Source organism: Eulemur rufifrons, chromosome 4, assembly GCF_041146395.1.
Source record: "Eulemur rufifrons isolate Redbay chromosome 4, OSU_ERuf_1, whole genome shotgun sequence".
Taxonomy (NCBI): Eukaryota; Metazoa; Chordata; class Mammalia; order Primates; family Lemuridae; genus Eulemur; species Eulemur rufifrons.
In genome coordinates this window covers 39,681,662-39,700,717 of record NC_090986.1, presented here as the reverse complement: position 1 = coordinate 39,700,717, position 19,056 = coordinate 39,681,662, and the positions used below count along the sequence as shown (strand labels likewise).

The following is a 19,056-nucleotide window of genomic DNA, read 5'->3' as shown; positions in this document are numbered from 1 at the left end:
ATACTGGTTGTTGGATGTATTCTGTAGACCATATGAATACGGGTTGTTGGATGTATCCTATAGACCATATTGGGTAAATGAGGGAGGAGAAGGCTGTTTATATTTCTTTTTCTTTACAGTATATAAATTTTGCAGTAAAATGACTGCTTTTCTTTACATCTTAATTCTTGTCGCCTTCACTGTTACGTGCCTATTTCCAACTTCTTTTGGTAGTGTAGAACCCAGCAGCTCTTTGTTCTCATTGTGTCTGTCCTCTCCTTTTCTTTGTGTTGCAGGGATACTGCTACCCGCATCTGCCACTGAGCATGCGGAGAAATCCTTCAATAGATTCTTTACTTAGGACTTTCAGTAGTATTACTCCGCTTCTCCAGGTTTTACTGATAACCAAAAAATCGTAAAGATACACTGAAACTTGGAAAGGTGATGGGTGATACAGGTGGTTAGGTGGTGGACTAGCAAGCAGGGACATTGCTAGGGAAGATGAGGGGCAGGTATCACACCAATGCATCTAATTTATAGAAGCTTTCACCAAGCATGTTAAATGTAGAACATCCACCCCGCACACGGAAGCTAGAGATGGAGATTGACAACTGAGAAGACACAATTGTTTCTGAGTAGGAAGACAGAGAAACACGTATCTAAAACCAATAGATACAATGTGCTAGCAGTTCCTGAGGGATGTGGTACATTGTCACAAGATTGGCAAAAAGTCCCTGAACGCGGACCATCGCCAGATAGTGTTAATATATTATCTGAGTATGAGAACCAGTTCTGCGGGCTTTTCTCACAAAATCTCCGGCTTTTCTCTGATTGTATTAACCATTCAAAATGCTAAGTCAATATTAACTGCATGGAACTTGATTCAATTCTTCTGCTTAAAAGGCTTTAAAAAAATTAAAAGCAGATAAGAAATAGCAGGTTTGCAGGTGAGATCAGAGGATATTGGGGAAAGTTCTGAGTTTTTATATATTTTTTTCCTCCAGCAAATCTGATTTTAATAGCTCGTAAATTATTTGACAGATGGAGCACTACACAATGTTACTCATATTTCTCCCCTTCAGGATTGTCGCCTGTTGTGTTCACTGCTTGGACGGCCAGTTCTTAGAATGGCGCCTGGCACAGAGTAGGTGCTCAAAGATCTTTTGTTTGATGAGTGTATGAACATACATAGTACGGGGAAAAGCAATTCTTTTTTTATTGCGGCAGACAATGGTGGTAATAGAATAGTTCAAATTTTACTATTTTAGAAAAAACTTACGTGAACACTTGGCTCTTTAGCAGGTGGCCACTGTCCCTCTCTTAGTGAAAGGGATTTCTTCCTATTTCTCCCTGGCCTTCTTTCTCTCTCCCACCATTTTGTTTCTGTATTATCAATTAGTATAATACGTTAATAGCATCCTCCCAAGGCCTTTCAATTCCACGTGTGTGCTTTTCGGTTTTTACAGTAACGATCCCCTCCCCAGCCTTTTCGTTTTCTGTAGGTCTCATTAGCTAGTGGCTAATAAATACAGTGAGTGTTCTTGGAAGGGACCAACCCAGCGGGCCCGGGTCACTCCTCTAGAGGAGGCAGGCACCTGCAGCGGCTACCGTCGAACCCTGCACCTGGCTCTGGGACCCGCGCAGTTTGCTCCCGGGGCTGCGGCGGGAGGAAGCGCCCGTGGCGGGAAAGTTCAGGCCAGGTCCAATCCGGCACCTGGGGCTAGGTGGCGTGGGTGGGTGCGGTGCCCCAGGCCCCAGCCCGCGCTGCCGGTCCCGCCCCCTCAGGGCGCCAGTCCCCACCCCCTCCCCAGGGCCGGCCCTCGGCCCCCGCCCCCCGCGCCCAGCCCCGCCCCGGGGCCGCGGCTAAAACCCGGAGCCGCCGCGGCGCCCAGGGGACTGGAGGGGCGCACTGAGCATGTGCAGAGCGGCTCGGCGGCGGCTGCCTCGGCCCGCGCCTAGGGCCCGGTGCTGATGCGAACGGCCGGCTCGGCCTCAGCTCCTGCGTGGTCGGCCCCCAGGCCCGGGCGGCGGTGAAGCAGCCGTAGCCTCCCCGTGGTCCGAGCAGCCGGTGCGCACCTCCCGGCGGCCGCGGCGCCCCCGGGGCCCACGATGATGGCGGAGCAGGTGAAATGCGCCTCGGCGGGGGGCAGCTCCGGAGCGGGCTCCGGGCCGGTGGTGAACGCGGAGCTGGAGGTGAAGAAGCTGCAGGAGCTGGTGCGCAAGCTGGAGAAGCAGAACGAGCAGCTGCGGAGCCGGGCGGCCAGCGCGGCCGCCGCCCCGCACCTGCTGCTGCTGCCGCCGCCGCCGCCCGCCGCGCCGCCCCCCGCCGGGGCCTGCAGCCCGTTGGGTCCGCGGAGCCCCCCGGCCGCCTCCACCGGTTCGGGGAGCCTGGGGCTCGGGCTGGCGCTGGGCTCCGGGGGCGGTGGCGGCAGCAGCGGCGGCTCCAGCCCCGCGTTCCCGGGAACCTTCTGCCTCCCCAGCCCTGCGCCCTCTCTGCTCTGCAGCCTGGCGCAGCCCCCCGAGGCGCCTTTCGTCTACTTCAAGCCGGCCGCGGGCTTCTTCAGCGCGGGCAGCGGCGGGCCGGAGCCGGGGGGCGCGGGGACGCCGCCTGGGGGAGCCGCCACGCCACCCTCGCCGCCCCCCACGCTGCTGGACGAGGTGGAGCCGCTGGACCTGGAGAGCGTGGCCGCCTGGCGGGACGAGGACGACTACACCTGGTACTGCCGGGCTCCGCTCCCTGCCCCAAGACCCTGGTCTCAGGGCCCCGGGAAGTGGGGGCAGGGGCGTGGGGCGGAAGGGGGCGCCCCGCGGCCCTCGGACGGGGTGGCCTAGCAAGTGTCGAGTCAGGTGATGAGCCGAGGCTTTTCACGAAGGCAGAAACCTGTTTTTTAGTTGCTCCCAGTGGAGATGGAGATGAATTGGTTCCCTCCATCTGCCTTGTGTTCTGCTATTTGATGACTGGTTGGGTCCCAAGCTCCTCGTTAGCTTTAACTGCAAAATCCATGTCATCATGTCTTGTTGCTGAATCCTGCTCTTTTCCCCAGGCTTTTAAGGAGAGTGACGGGGGATGGGTAGAGGTTGGCCTCTGTCACTGTTACTATTCTTTCCTTCCAAACGAACGCTGGACGGGATTTGGGTGCTGTCCCTGCTCGAGTGGCATCCGAAGCCGCCTGGCGATGGATCTCTCCTTAGAGAGAGATTCCTTCTTGCAGTTTGAGTTCTACAGTCGTATGCCCTCTTTCGCTGCATTTTCATTGATATTTTCTTTTCAGAGACTGACTTGCTTTTTAAAATGCGGTGACCTCACTGGCACAAGTAATGGTGTCGACAATGAGGGCTTTTCAGGGAGTGGAGTGAACAGGTTGAAAGCACTTTTTTTTTTTTTTTAACCTAATAACCAAGGAACTTTCTTTAGTTTTAAAATTAAACTGCAGATTGAAGAAAAATGAGATTAGAGAAACCTTATTTTCTTAGAAGCTTTTTAGGTTGGTTATCAGAAACCTTGAGACTGACAGCATTTATTCAGTTGCAATCTGGTTAGCTCTTTGTACTCTTTTTTGAATGAATAACTTTGGGGGTAGCCATCCAATTCCTTTATTATGTAATTTTCCTACTTCCTGCTCATGGAGTAATAGTCATTTCATGTCCGAATTCTGGTTAATTCCTAAGTTTTCCTGGTCACTAGACATAGTGGGATATGGTCAGATAAGTAGAAGCTTCAGAGAATGTGGAAGTTGGGGTTCATGCCAGGAAAACGAACAGCATTCATCTCTACGTAGCAGTGGCATGAAGAATAGTTGTAGGTCTCCTTTTATCTCAGGTCCTTTTGTTTAGGACCCTTCTTATTTTGCCAACCTGGGTTTTCCTGACTTTGTGTTCCTGTTGCGTAACTGCACAGAAGGGCATGGAAGATGGCGAACATTACTGGTTTCCTATTGGGAACTACTGTGTTCCTTTATCCTTACACTTTTATCTGAGAACTTTAACTGTAAAGTACATTAACTAGTTGGTTTGATTCAAGAGCCAAAATAATAATAAACCTTTCAGAGGAATATTCATCCTCCTCCTCTGTGCCTTTTGGCAGCTGTGCAGGTAGCTCAAGTTGTAAAAATCAAACAACTCACCACTTTAAGCCATTCTTTGGAAGCTACACCTTTATCTCTATAAAACTCAGGCTGTATTGTAATCTGTTTTGGCTTGAATATGGGACTAGAAAATGCTTTCGTGATGGTTCTTAGGTTTTGACTAATAACTATAAGCTCTTATGCCACTTCCAAATTATTTCAGATTGATTGAGTCCCTGTTTGGCCTTTTCTGGTTGGTATGTACATAAACAGTGGAAGGAAACTTGTTTGTATTTTTGATGGGGCAGTATATGGGATAAATCCCATGCTTTAAAAAATTAATGTTTTCTGACTTATTATTTTGTAAGTGTGTTAGATTAGTAATCTAATATAACGGTTCTTCTTTTGAATGGATTTATACCATATTTAGTTACCATCAACTATTGCTAGTATGTTGACATTTAGGCTTTCCTTCTATAGTTTATATTTAGTCCAAATAGGACTGAAATAACTAACTTTAACAAAAATCACCTACTTAGTGGGATTACCATTTTAGCTCTTCATATGATTTGAAGCAAATCAGAATTGATGCATGTTCTATTAATTTCAATCATCAAGTAGGTAGGTGAATATATCAAATCAATGCTTTGATGCTTTACAAATGTTTCTATAAACAAATGGCAACTATTTAGAGTATCTTCCTCAAAACAAACCTAGAATTAGAATCTCAGGTGGAAAAATGAGGAGGGATCATTAATCTTACTGGGATGGACTTAAAAATGTTAAGGTCCCCTGATTTATAGAAAATTTATCATTACATTTTATACATTATTTTTGAATTGCAACAGTTTGGCATATTGATGAAAAATAATCAAACAGGGTTTAGTTTTTAAAGTTTAACCCACAGGCTAATGCTTGCAAAGCGCTCTGAAGTTCCTTTATCCCTGCAAACTATAGTGTCCCTGTCACGTGGTCTTACAAATAGAGTGCTTTTCATTTGGATTCCCTGGTGTTTGCAGGATGGCAACTTATTTTTATTTTTTATGTTTATTAAGAAACAACTGGAGTGGGTATATAGTACCTGATCATTTTAAAAATATTGAAAACTGGAAGTTTTACATTTTCATTAAGAAAAAGTTGGTATAAAGTCACAAACGTCCTTTCTTGTCCACAGTCCATTACCATGACTCTGAATTATCCCCGTTAACACTCTGTAGATCCTTCAAGATAAGGAACATAATTGTACAAATCATTATACAAACATATATACATCAGTTTTTAAATACCTTTCATTGAACGTATCTTGGACATCTTTGTGTATGCATGTAGCTCCACCTCTCCCTGTGACAATTGCAACATTGTTAAAATAACCATATTCGGGACCAAGTTACTGTTAACTGTATCACCTACAATTTTTTATGTATTTTTATGATTTCATCCTAATGGTTTAAATAAAATTGATATTTGATTATGTAGAATAGTACTTTCTGCTAAAATGTCATATCTTCAGACAAGGTTTACAAGTGTAGATTAATCATTGAATATTTTAGAAGTTCTTTCATGTAAGTATATCTTTTCTAGTGAAAGTTTAGACCAGTGGTTCCCAACTTTTTTGGCACCAGGAACCATTTTCATGGGAGACAATTTTTCCATGGACCAGGGAAGGGGGGATGGTTTTGGGACGATTCAAGCACATTACATTTATTGTATACTTTATTTCTATTATTACATTATAATACATATACTGAAATGATTATACAACTCACCATAGGTTGGGGACTGCTGCCTTAGACTATAATTAATCCCTTTTTATTAACAGCTTGGACAAAATTTGGATCAAGAATCATGTGTCCAAGGAAAATTGTGAATAATAGAAGTAATATTTGTTTGATGATAGGTCATTAATGAGTGATCAATCAGGTCTCTTAGGTCTTTTTGTCTTTCTGAACAATTATTTAACCTATAAGTAGTATCTTCCTTTAAAAAAAAAAACAAAAAACCTTTAATGTAAAAGAATGTGTTCTTTTCATTCTGATGAAAAGCCTTGAAACAAAGCAATTTTCTTATTTCTTCAAATATTTCTCTCAATTGAATTTAAAGTGAATTTAAATTGCATTTAAAGTTGCCTGCTACAATTAAATGTCTCAGAAAATGAAAGTTGATGGCAGTTCCAGAACCTTAATTCTTAAGTCCAGTTATCATGGCCCTATAGTAAAACTTCACACCTTGCTATACTGGTTCCTTAGTTATCTTAAGTAATTTGATAGCCTTATCTCTCCAGAAGACTATAGGCTAGAAAGTAAAAGGGGAGTATCAGAAGCAAATAAAAAGCTGAATAGCACTAAAATCTTGGTGCATGCATGGGATACGGTAAGCCTAGATGATTCCAGTGTTTGTGGAAGACGATTCATATTTCTGTCCTGGTGTCCACAGGCTGAGAAGCTCCAGAGTACGAGCAGAGTAAGTCAGATTGATATGAAGTGGCTATGCGAGCCATTAAGTGGATACTAGACTTTCTTGTGACCCTTATTTGAATGTTGAGAAGCTCTGAGGTGAAATGACTTATGCAAGCTCTTCCACATAGTTGCTGAAAGAGTTCAGACCAAAATTCAGGTTCTTTATACAGATTCAGATGTGTTTACACCATTGATATTTTTTTTTTTTCCCCAAAGCCAGATTGTGACCCATTAGTGAATTATAAAGTCAATTTCGTGGATTGGCCTGCATTTTTTTTTTTTTTAATGAGGTGCAGGAGAATAGAAAATCAGCGTACCACATCTTACAATACAGTGCTTGTCTTGGTTAAACTTGTTTCGCTTTTACACATGTAAGATATTAAATGTATTTGTGCATTATGGTCAAAGTTAGAAAAATTCCAGTTTATACTATTGGAAAGCGAAATGGACTTGGAGAAAACAGATGGAAAAGCACTGCTATCTGAAGATAGTGTAGTACTCTGGGGTAAGTCAGGTCTTGTATACTTCAACCAGGAAGACAGTTCTAGGTAAGAAAATGCCAAGTTAAAAACGTGCCAGCCAATGGACAGCACAGTCATATAAAGAGGCTTTATTTTAGTGCAATGACAATTGGAATATTGAGGCTATGTAAAGAGGATGTGGAAGGATTTTAAATTTGCTCAACTGGGAAAGACAATAGAAAAGTTGTTAATTATACGAGGAAATGGTGATATGTACAAATTAAGGAAAATTTAGTGAATGAGATATTCATCTTTCACATGTAATACCAGGACCCCAGACATCTGGCTAAAATCATTGCCAATTTTTCATCAAAGCTGTTGAACACCTTGTGCTGTGCATATGGCTTAGCTAAATTAGACCACCTAAACAGTTTTTTGCATAATTGATTTTCGCTGAAAAGACCAGAGGGTGCTTCACTTTCTGACGATGCTAATTGAAAATGCACAATGTTTTCTAAGAGCAAATGGAGTTCACTGAAGTATAGGAAGATGTGTGTTTTAAATGAGTAACTCTGAAACACCGAAGTGAAATGCTGAAGTAGAAGTTTAGCTCTAACTGTGTTGGGTGAGGTGGGGCAGTGGGGTGGAGGGAAAGTTTGCTATAGGACAGTTCAGTAACTAAAATCTGGACTCCAGGTATTAGTAGCTTGGTGATGCTGAGTTTTGCAGTGGCTGCTCATTTTGAGCCTAGCAGGTGCTAGTGAATCCAACACTGTTTAAGGGATCTAAAGATTGGTTGATTGTGCTTATCAGTCCTGGCATTTTAGCTTTCCTTAAAATAAAACTTGTGATGATTGAAGGCTCTTAACAATTATTTGTCTGAAAATTATCACATATTACTTGTCAATGACAGGTCTGCAAATATATATAATATGTATGTATTGTATATATTTTGCTGTACTATTTGTTTTTGTATTATCTGCAAAAGGATGACTTTAGAACCAAATGTTTTCCTGAGAATAACTGAGATTTTTTTTACATGACAGTTGTAATACTTCATTTGAAACATTCAGGATTATTATGGTGGGCTTTGTATTTTTGACCTCCCAGTGTTATCACATGTGTTAAGTCAGGAGGTCCTGCATGTGACCTGTTTTGGAAAATAAGGGATTCTGCAAGAAGGTTAATAATGTCCAGGTGTGTGCATTTGGAAGCTATTTAAGAAAAGTTAAAGTTAGTGTGATGTTTAAAATGGTAGTTTTTCTAATATTTGAATTCTGATTAAGTCTTTTAAGATATTCTTGCCAGATTCCAATATACCCATTAATAAAACTATTGAAATTGAAAGAGTAGTTTGTAAATCACTGGGAAGTATGTTGCACTAATGATGGCAAACTGGGATATTGTAATTGTTACTTGCATTGTAATGACAATGAATAAGGTGATTTTTATGACTCTTGAGAAGCTTAGAACTATTTAGGAGAAATACAGATGTTTTTTACCTTAATAATTTTGGAGACATGTTGTACTCAAGGAGTTCATAGCTACGTGATCTCTGTAACTATCTACCTTTTTCTTTATTTAATTCTAGTCCTAGACCAAGTCATAGAAATACTAGGCTCAAAGCTATCCTGGACACCCTGTTTGGAAACTGACTCTGAAAATGATCACTTCTGTTTTAATGTGATACATTTGCATACTTTTATCAAAATAATACAATAAACAGTATGTAAGTAGTTCAAAAAACTTCTCTCTAGCAAAGCTTATTACAGAAAACAGTAAAGCCTCCTTCCTGCTACTGAGCTCTTTGCATAGGCATCACTCTATACTCTTGGCAGTTGTTTCTTTTGCTCTTTATTTCTAAAGTCTTTACACTTTTATGATCTGAGACATCTGCGGACTTGTTATGGAACATGAAGACTTAACTTTCTTCCTTTTTCATATGGTTTTTATAGTTTTTCTTGTATATTTAATTTTTTCACTATGATTGTAATTTATTAGCTGAGGCTTGTTAATTGTATGTTACATTTATTTCTTTCTAATCCCTTTGTTCCTCCAAGAGTTAACAATGACCTCTCTTTTGTCCTCTTTCACTTTCTTTGATTCCTTATCACAAGTTATTTCCCCAGACACTCAAATGGAGTCAAAAAATTCCTCAGTAAGGTCACACACATTTAGTAATCTCTTAAGTCTGTTTTTAAAAATGTATTCTGTAGTGCTATCCCTTCCGAAACTCTTAATTCCATTGCTCCAGGCTTTACTCTTTGCTCCTTAGGCTGGATTCACAGTGCTGTTGGTATGGTAACTCTTTTAGTTTCTTTTCTTATGTTGGATCTCATATTTCTTAAATCTTTTGTCTTTATATTTCATTTATTCTCTTAGGTGGGACGCAGCATCCTATAGCTTTCTGAGAAAAGGGATGTGCGTGAGAGGTGTACTTTGAGATTCTGCATATTCGAAAATGTCTTTGTTCTACCCTCACATAAAATTCATACTTGGGCTGGGTGTAACAGTCCAAGTTAACCTTTCCCTTATGCTTAAAGGCATCTTTCATTTTGTTCTAGCTTCTGTTGTGTTCTGGCTGTTGAGTGCACTATGATTTGGTTATCTAATCCTTTGTGACTTTTTCTTTAGCTTTCTTTATTTCTAGTATTCTAAAATACATATGTGTCTTAGTGTGATTCTTTTTATGTATTTGGTGTACTGGACAGTTGTGGGCACTTTCATTCAAGAATCTCATGGCCTGCTTTTAATCTCTGGGAAATTTTCTTGCTTTTTTTAAAAAAAATCTTTTCTCCACTTTTTTTTTTTTTAACCACTTGTAACAGTCAGATGTAGATCAGTCCATCTAGTGCAACCATTTAATTTTTTTTTATCTGTCTTCTCACATTGCTAATCTATGTTTTTGTTTTGCTTTTGGGAGATTTCTTCAACTTGATATTACAAACCATTTATTGACTCTTATTTTTGCTTCGATTGTTTAATTTTCCAAGAATGAAGAAACTTTCTTTTTGATATCTCTTTTTTTTTTCGGTGAATGCAACATTTTCTCTTATATGATACCAAGTGTAGTTGCAGTGGATTTTTCATCTGTTCCCTGCATTGCTTTTCTCCTTGGTTTTTCTTTTTTTCCCCTCTACTTCTGGTCTCAGCGTTTTATGTAAAGGAGTATTCGAATATTTGGTGTCATCGGATCTCTCTTCACACCTAGAGGAGGTATTAAAGTCAATCTAAAGCTTTTCATGGGTGGAGCTATTTGACTAGTACAGCTTATTAGTGAATGAATGGACAGCTAGTCCAGATTTAAGTATCTCATCTCTAGGTCTTCTTTTGGGTGCATGTGTTTCTCTAGACATAACTCTTCTGTACTCCTGGGAGATATAAGCAAGGCATTCACTTCTAGGAGTATAAAGAGAAAAATGAGGCCACAGTTCCAAGCAGTCAGCATGTGGACGTTGGTTTAGTCCCTGGTTCAGTAAGGTCCCTCACTCCTCCTTCAGTTAAGTTTGGTGTGCCTGAAGTCAGGGCTTCTCTGGGTCAGCCTATTCAGATGGTGAGTCTCTGGTCTTAGGTTGTGACGGAGAAGGGGTAGTAGGACTGGCTGTATGGGTTAGAGGAGAGGATCTGAGATTCCAGTTGTCCCTTCTGTAGACTTTCAACTGAATTCCCTACTTTTCAGTATTGTGATCATGTGTACAGTCTATGAAATTTAGGGTCAGGGTGAGCTATAGTACCAGTTGGTGGATATGAATGATGGGGTATGAAAGAAAGCCATGAGCATAGCAGCGTGGGTCACTCAGGGACTGAATGTGCCTGTGGAAGTGAGGACTGCTTTCGAGTATGCTGTGAGGCCGTGTGGTCATGTGAAAGAACTGTATCACGTAGGCCTTAAGAGATTAAGGGCGTCATCCTGTGGGGTTCCCCTAAAAACAAAATATAAAGACTCTATCAAAAAAAAAAGTTGGTGGGATTATCCGAAGTCCAGAGGCAAGCTGGTTGGTGGACGCTTCCTAGCAATAGAAGAGATTGTCAGTTGTCCCGTAGGATGCTGGAAGTAGCGGACAGAACGGTACTTCAGATAGTAGCTTAGAGGGACTTGAGAGCAAGAAAGGGGTCAGAGACATGAATTTGTGTGTGTAGTAAACAAAGAGGAAAATTAGTTAACTCAAAGTCTAGAGATGAGGAAATTCTGCAGTTGACTAATTAGTGGCCCACGCACGTCAGAGCTGTGACACCAGCTTCTCTTCACATACGTGGTAGATGACAGGTCTGAGTCCCTCATCTTAACACTGAGGGACAGGAAGCAGTTGGTCCCCGTCTTGTGACGTTTTTTTAAGAGCTGTACTGAATTGTGATTGACATATAAGCTGTACATTCTTAAAATGTGCAATCTGATAGACCTTGACATATGTATATACCTGTGAACCCATGACCACGATTGTGATGGTGGACAGGTTTCAGCACTTCAGGTTTCTTTGTGGTTCTCTGTGTTCCTTCCCTCTTCCTGCCTACCTCCAAAACTGCAACCACTGGTCTGTTTCCTGTCGCTAGAGATTAGTTTGCATTTTCTATAGTGTTATATCAGTGAAATCACATAGTATGTACTCTTTTTCATTTGTTTGTTTTTGTCTGGCTTCTATTAATCCAGATAATTATTTTGAAATCCATCTGTATTGTTAACATGAATCAATAGTTCATTCACTTTTATTGTGGAAACTGTTAGATTGTGTGAATACAACCATGGTTTGTTTATCCACTCATCTTTTGGTGGACATTTGGATTGTTTTCAATTTTTTTTAGATATTGCAAGTAAAGCTGCTATGGATATTTATGTGTAAGTCTTTGTATGGACACGTGCTTTTTTCTCTTGGGTAAATACTTAATGACTTGAGTGGCTAGAACAGAGAGTAGGTGTGTGTTCTTAAGAAGCTGCCAAACTCTCTTTTCTGAAGTGATTATACCATTGTACATTTCCATCAGCTCTGTATGAAGCTTGCCATTGTACTACACGCTCATCAACACTTGCTTGCTATGGCTAATCTTTTTAATTTTAGCCATTTTAGTAGCTATGTGGTAGTATATCATTGTGGTTTTAGTTAGCTTTTCTCTAATGACTACTGAACATCTTTTCATATACCTGTTTGCCATCAATAATTGGTGAAATTTTTATTCAAATCTTTTGCCCATTTTTTAAAATTGATTATTGAGTTTGCAGAGTATCTAACATATAGTCTGCATAAAAATTGTTAGATACATGATTGGCAAATATTTTCCTCCCAATCTGTGGTTTGTCACTCATTCTCTTAGCAATGCCTTTGAAAGAGCAAAGTTTTTACTTTTGATAAAGTCCAAGTGATAATTTGTTTTCCTTATGAATCATGCCTTCAGTCTTAGAAATTGTGTCTAAGAAATATTTGCCAACCCAAGGGCAAAGACTTACCTGTGATTTCTTACAAAAGTTTTACAGTTTCAAGTTATACATTTTTGTCTGTGTTCTATTTTGAGTTAATTTGGGATATTATGTGAATTATGGATCAGAGTTCACTTTTATGCATATGGATATCCATTTCGTTCCAGCACCATTTATTTAAAAGACTATCCTTTCTTTATTAAATTGTCTTTGTACTTTGTTAAAAATCAGTTTTCCGTAAATGTGTGGTTCTATTTCTGGACTATCTATTTTTTTCCATTGATCTATTTATTTTTATGGCATGCTAAGCTGTCTTCATTTCTGTAGCTTTGTCATAAGTCTCAATCAGTTGTAGTTCTTCAACTTTGTTTTTTAAATAGTCATTTGGCTATTCTAGGATATTTTCATTTACATATAAATTTTAGAATCAGCTTTTACATTTCTGCAGAAATGCCGGCTGGAATTTTGATTGGGATTTTGCTAATTATGTACGTCAATTAAAGGAGAATTGACATCTTAACAATATTTAATTTTCTGATCTCTAAACGTGGTATCTCTTTCCATTTATTGGTTTTGTTTAATTTCTCTGTGTCTTGTAGTATTCAGTGTTTAGGTCCTGCACATTTTTTTGTCAAATTTATCCTTAGGAATCTTATGTTTTTTTTAATGCTATTATAAATGGAAAGTGAAATTTAAAAAATACCAATTGTCTGTGGCTAATATATACAAATATGCAGTTGATTTTCCTACATCCATCTGGTATCCTATAATCTTACTACTAAACTCACTTATTCTATCTTTTTTGTATATCCCTCAGATTTTTTTTTTACATAGATGATCCTGTCATCTGTGAATAAAGACAGATTTACTTCTTTCTTTCCCGTGTAGATGCTTTCATTTATTGCCTGATTACATTAGCTGAAACTTTCAGTGAGGTTGAATAGAAGTGATGAGAGCTAATACATGTATCTTGTTCCTGATATTGGGGGAGAAGTGCGCAGTCTTTCACTCTTAAGTATGCTGTTTTTATAGATGCCTCCAATCAGGCTGAGGACGTTTAATTCTGTTCCTAATTTTCTGAGAATTTTTATCAGGAGTAGATGTTAAGTACTTTTTTGTCTATTGAGATGATCATATGGTTTTTCTATTTTAGTTAATTGGTAAGTTATATTGATGTTTGAATGTTAAAACAAGCTTTCATTTCTGGGAAAAACCCCACTTGGAAAAGATGAAATATCTTTTTATATATTGTTAGACTCAATTTGCTTGAAATATTTAGACTTTTTGCATCTGTGTTCATGAATGATACTGCTCTTTAGTTTCTTATAATGTGTGTGTCTGGTTTTGGTATCAAGGTAACACTGGCCTAATAGACTGTGTTCGGATGTATTCCCTCTGCTTCTATTTTTTAGGAAGAGTTTGTGAAGAATTGTTTTTTGCTTTTTTGGCTTTTTTTGGTTTGGTAGAATTCAGTAGTGAAGTGTTCTGGGTCCAGACTTTTCTTTGTGGGTAGTTTTTTTGTTTTTAATTACTTTTCAGGCCTTTTACTTTTAATCCATTTGTGTGTCTATATTTAACGTACATTTCCTGAGGGCAGCATGTAATTGAGTCTTTTGTGACACCTTTAAACGTGAGGAAAACCTTGCCCACAAGCCCTTCATATAATTTCCTTTCATTGTTTTGTTGGCTAGGATTGCATATGCGTCTTGGGCCTACACCAGTCAGTAGGCAAAGGGGAATGAGCCCAGGGCATCTCAAGGTGTGATCTCCAGACCAGCAACATCAGCATCACCTGGAAACTTGTTAGAAACTCAGATCCTTAAACCCTACCCCAAACCTACTGAATCAGAAATTTAGAGGATGTGGTCTAGTAATTTGTGTTTTAACAAGCGCTTTGAGTGATTTTGACACACCAAAGGTTGAGAATAACTCCCCTGGACTAGCTTTGGGGAAATAGGGAGAGATACCTGGTACTGAACAATTTAAGGGTCATGTAGCAAGAAGGGTGGAAGGGATTATTACCTACATAGGTAGGTAATGCATAGTAGGACTGAGATGGGACCTAGGAATATGAGTTTTTACATAATTAGTATACTCTTGATGGAGACAGGATTGTGCACCACATCTAGGGAAAGAATGATATATTGTAAATACAATTAAATCAGTTAAAAGGGCTGTATTTTAGAATCTTCATCTGTAGCAGGAGTCAGCAAACTGTCCCAAGGGCAAATCAAGTCTGTTGCGTGCTTTGTATGGCATGATAGGTTTTTACATTTTTAAATGATGGGAGAAAAATCAAAAGAATGCGGAAATTATGGGAAATTCAGCTTTCGGTGTTTATAAATAAAGTGTATGGGAACACAGCCATGCTTACTCATTTACATATTGTCTATGATGTTTTGGACTAGAACAGCAGAGTTGAGTAGTTGCAACACAGATCCTGTGGCCCACAGAGCCTGTAATATTTGCATGCTGGCCCTTTGCAGAAAAAGTTTGCCAACCCTTGATCTATAGGAATAATTTACTAAAGAATAGTATATTCCCCAACCATCTTAGATAACTGATAAATTAATCTAATAGATGGAAGTCCTGCCTAGCACAGTAAAAATGTGAAAAATGTATGTTATTTCAAGAATGTGTGCATTAGAATTGTAACTTTGAAGGAGTGTTACTTTAGATTTGTAATTATAATAAGCTCAGTATAGCAAGGTCAATGACTAGAGCCAGCAATTGCAGGGAGGTCATTCCCCCACCTCTCCCCTTCATTTTTAGTTAACAGTTAAGTATTCCACAAAATAAACCTTTTTGTACAAGCCTATCATTGAACGTATTCTAAAATTTACCTTAACATAGTATATCAATGAGAGAAAACCTTTATTATAACCTGCAGTGCCTCCAGGTGGTTATTTTGAATACTGCCCATTAACTGTGTTATGGTTAGATGCTGAAAGTGAATTCTGCCTAAAACATATCTTTTAAAAGCTGTTTGGCTTTAACGAAAAGAAGCACATACCAAGGTTAGTATAGATTTGAGACAGGAGAAATATCTGGTTATTGAAGGGTTCAGAGAATCAACAAACAACTGACTTTCACTTGTTTAGATTTATTTTTTAAAGTTACAAGTAAGATCTGCCATGCTTACTTCCATTAGCCCAAGTTCACATAAGAGATTCTAATGCCAAAGAGAGAGATGAAAATGTTTGACATGTAAAGAGGGAGAGTAAGATCTTTGGTAACAAAAGCCTCTGATCCCTGACTCTGAAGCACACAGTTAAGGCGAAAATCATTAGACCTTCTGGAAGTTTTCACTGGGCTACAGAAAATGTCATATTCTACTTGGGGATATCTGCCTGTTAAAAAAGATTTTGGGTACTTTGAAGTCATCAAATGTGAGTTTTATGTCTGTAGAAGTTGTTAAATACGTGTTGTTTTCCCCCAAAGAGAGGTACTCTATGGCTATATCATACCTATAATGTAGATTTCTTTTTTTAAGGTTATACGTTGGCTCTTCAAAGACGTTCACCTCATCAGAGAAATCCCTGACTCCTTTGCAGTGGTGTAGACATGTGCTAGATAACCCAACTCCTGAGATGGAAGCCGCGAGACGTTCCCTGTGCTTCAGACTGGAGCAAGGTAATTGTGAACGTGTGCATTTGCTGTCTCCAACTCTTGCCACTCTCAGCTCTGCTGCTGTTGCTGGTTTTGGAACAGACATTTCCACTGAAGAACCTGTGCAGCTGTTGCATGCAGTTTCCTTCACGTGTCTTACTTATCAGGGCTTCTGCATATGGGGCGCATTTGGTTTTGTGCTTGTTTTAAACCAGATTTTTAGTTTGCTTTAGTTTGTATTGTAACACAGGAATGCCTTTTTTTTTCTATTTTTTTTTTCCCCTTTCTGTTTGCAAAATACCAATAAATGGGTCAGTCTTCAATTCTCTGGGGTTGGTAACAAGGTTGTGTGGCTGAATTCTGAGACAGAAAACTGGGGCTGCATTGGGATCCGAGTGCTGACCTTATGGAGCTCATTCAGTGTTGAGTTGGATGTATAAATGGAAGTCCTAACCTTCATAAACTGAGAAATAATCTTTCTATTATATGTAACATTAGTTAACTTAAGGAGCCCAACAGAAGTTAAAAAAAAAAAAAGCAGTTGGAAAAACAGCAAAAGGAATGAGTAGTCTTCGGTTCCTTGCTATTTTGATGCCGTAGACTACTTAAAGCTGTGATTATGTAGGCTTTTGGCTTGTCTCTTAACCTCTTGGTATCTGTTTCATTATCTAGGAATGAACAGTTTCTATTCCATGGACCACCTGTATCCAAGTCATACTTGAGCTTGAAAGTACAGACTCCTGCCCCTCCAGATTAAAGAGTCAGAGTATCTGAGGGTAGGGACAGGGGACTCTGCACTGTTCAGTTCACTGGTGTGATTCTCATGCACATTGAAGTCTGAGAATGCTGCCCATGAAACTCTTGGAGGGTAATGGTCATAAAATATTTGGACATCAGACAAAGTATAATAGGTCACGTTTCTCGAGCTCCTAATTCTGTGACAGTACCTTAAGTTCTTGACATCCTTCGTCTTTCAGTCTAAGTGTAATCTTCTGAGGTACATAGTGAGCTCACCTTTAGAGGTGAGAAAAGTGAAGTTTAGAGAAGTTCAGAGAATTACAAGGCCAGAGTGATCCTCAGGGACACAGTCACAGCCGGGGTCACCCTAACACGAAAGATCCCATCCTTAACCAGTATTGTATTCTGCTGTATTGGCATGGTTGTGTGGAAATAGCAACAGAAATCTGTTTTAAATATTTGAGGAAGGTGGAACTAAAGAGCAAGTTTTATTAACATTTTAACTAACATGAAATAAATGAGTTAATGGAAAGTTGAAGAGCAGTATAGGAACAAAGGCATACTAGGGTTAAAACTTTGGCCACAGATGTCTGTCTAACAGAGAGCAGCTATCTGAGTCACGGGGCTCTAATCTTGGTTTTGTTCCCATTTACCTGAGTGATCTAGGCAGACTGTTAAATCCCTTTGGACTTAGCTCCTTGAAGGGTTGTATAGATCATCCCTAAGTTTTCTTACTTAAATAACCCTTGATTTAAGGACATATATGTACACTTTAATGGATTTGGCTCAGTAATCCGAAATAAAATTAAAATGAAATTCAGAATTATAGTCCTTTAGCTCAGGGGTCAAGAAACTTTTTCAGAAAGGGGCCAGATAGTAAGTATCTTAAGTTTTGCAGACTACGCAACCTCTGTGGCGACTATTCAACTCAGCCATGAATGATATCGATGCAGAAATTAATGAACAACAGTGTTGTTCCACTAAGAGTTTATTTATGGACACTGAGATTTGAATTTCATGTGATTTTTCATCCGTCATGAAATATATTTCTTTCTCCAATCATTCAAAAAAATGTAAAAATCATTCTTAGCTGTTGGGTTATTACAAGAGAGGAGTGGGCTGGATTTAGGCCACAGTTTGCCAACCCCTGGTTTGGCTCATTTGCACACAAGGTAGATTTATACATATAAGGCTGATTTTGATAAACTTAATGTAAATCATCCTAATTGGTAGTTGCTTTTGAGATTTTAGACTTAAGTGCCCATTGATCTAATTTTTCTTTCATTGCCAAGGGGCTCAGGCAGAATTGTGAGATTGTGAGGACATGAATTGGCATACTGTTTTGTTCATGGTGTAATCTATTTAAATTTCAGATAAAAGTTTACAGAACTAGTTTTTCAAAACCAAAATTAGTCTTTCACTAGGTTTGTATATGTATCTAAAACCTCTTTTGCTGTGAGACTAAATGCTTTCGTTTCAGAGTTCATTCATAATCCATAATCCCATTGAGATAAAGTAACCAATTAGAATAGGCTGTTTTGGATGAAAATTCTGGTTTTAAAAAAATTAGACTTACGTTTCACAAAATAATTTCTGTAGTTTAAAACATACAAGTGTTAGGACTCTCAAAGGAAAAGTATCAATTCCTGCCCTCCCCTCCCCTGCCCATATTATTTCCCAGATGCACTTAACAAAAGCTGTGTTTTGGTTTTGCTGTTTACCTCTTTTTAAATTCCATGTCTATATGGCTGTTGCTTGAGTTTTCAATTTTAAACATTATCCATTGGCCTTCAACTTGCGATGGTAAAGATTTAATTCTTTTACACCCTCCTCCTTATACTTTTTCTTTGCATATCATCCCCACGTAGCTTTTTACCAATCTAAGCCATACAGTATTTTAACATTTTATTTCTTTTTACATCTAGCTTTTTATTGTTTTTCAAGAGTTAATTGTAAAAAGACACTTAGTTGCTTTTTTGGTCCTTGTCATTAATTTATCCCCAAACTCTCTGGGTGAACCCTCCTCAAGATGGAGACACATAAATCGAAGGGTTTGGTTTTGTTCTTCAGGCAGTGCCCTCTGTTCTTATTCTAACTGGTTCTCTGTAGCATCTGAATGAATATCTGTCATGGTGGGGCCTCCTTTTTGCTTTACTGGGAGCTCCTCTGGCCTCTCTTCAGGGCCGTGTCACCTGTTTTGGAGATGCAAAGACTTCTTTACATTCCCTTCTTTTAGTGGAATACATTCTCCAGTTGTTTTTTTGGAGAGTAGAGAGAAAGAGGATATGTGGGAGGTAAGCCTTAAGACCCTCACGTGACTGAAATGTCCTTATTGTACC

The 19,056-nt window shown here is 39.4% G+C and overlaps 1 protein-coding gene across 3 annotated transcripts in view; it reads left to right on the top strand.

Moving 5' to 3' along the window:
• Positions 1-1,870: 1,870 nt before the first annotated feature.
• SLAIN1 (SLAIN motif family member 1) overlaps positions 1,871-19,056 on the top strand; it is a 52,368-nt gene continuing 35,182 nt past the window's right edge. For 2 of the 3 annotated variants that reach the window (XM_069467127.1, XM_069467126.1), the window contains exons 1-2: positions 1,871-2,696; positions 15,864-16,003. In XM_069467127.1, coding sequence (XP_069323228.1) covers positions 2,089-2,696; positions 15,864-16,003 — 748 coding nt within the window. In that variant the 5' untranslated portion in view covers positions 1,871-2,088. The remainder of the gene's footprint in view (positions 2,697-15,863; positions 16,004-19,056) is intronic. The other variant, XM_069467128.1, reaches the window with a different exon arrangement.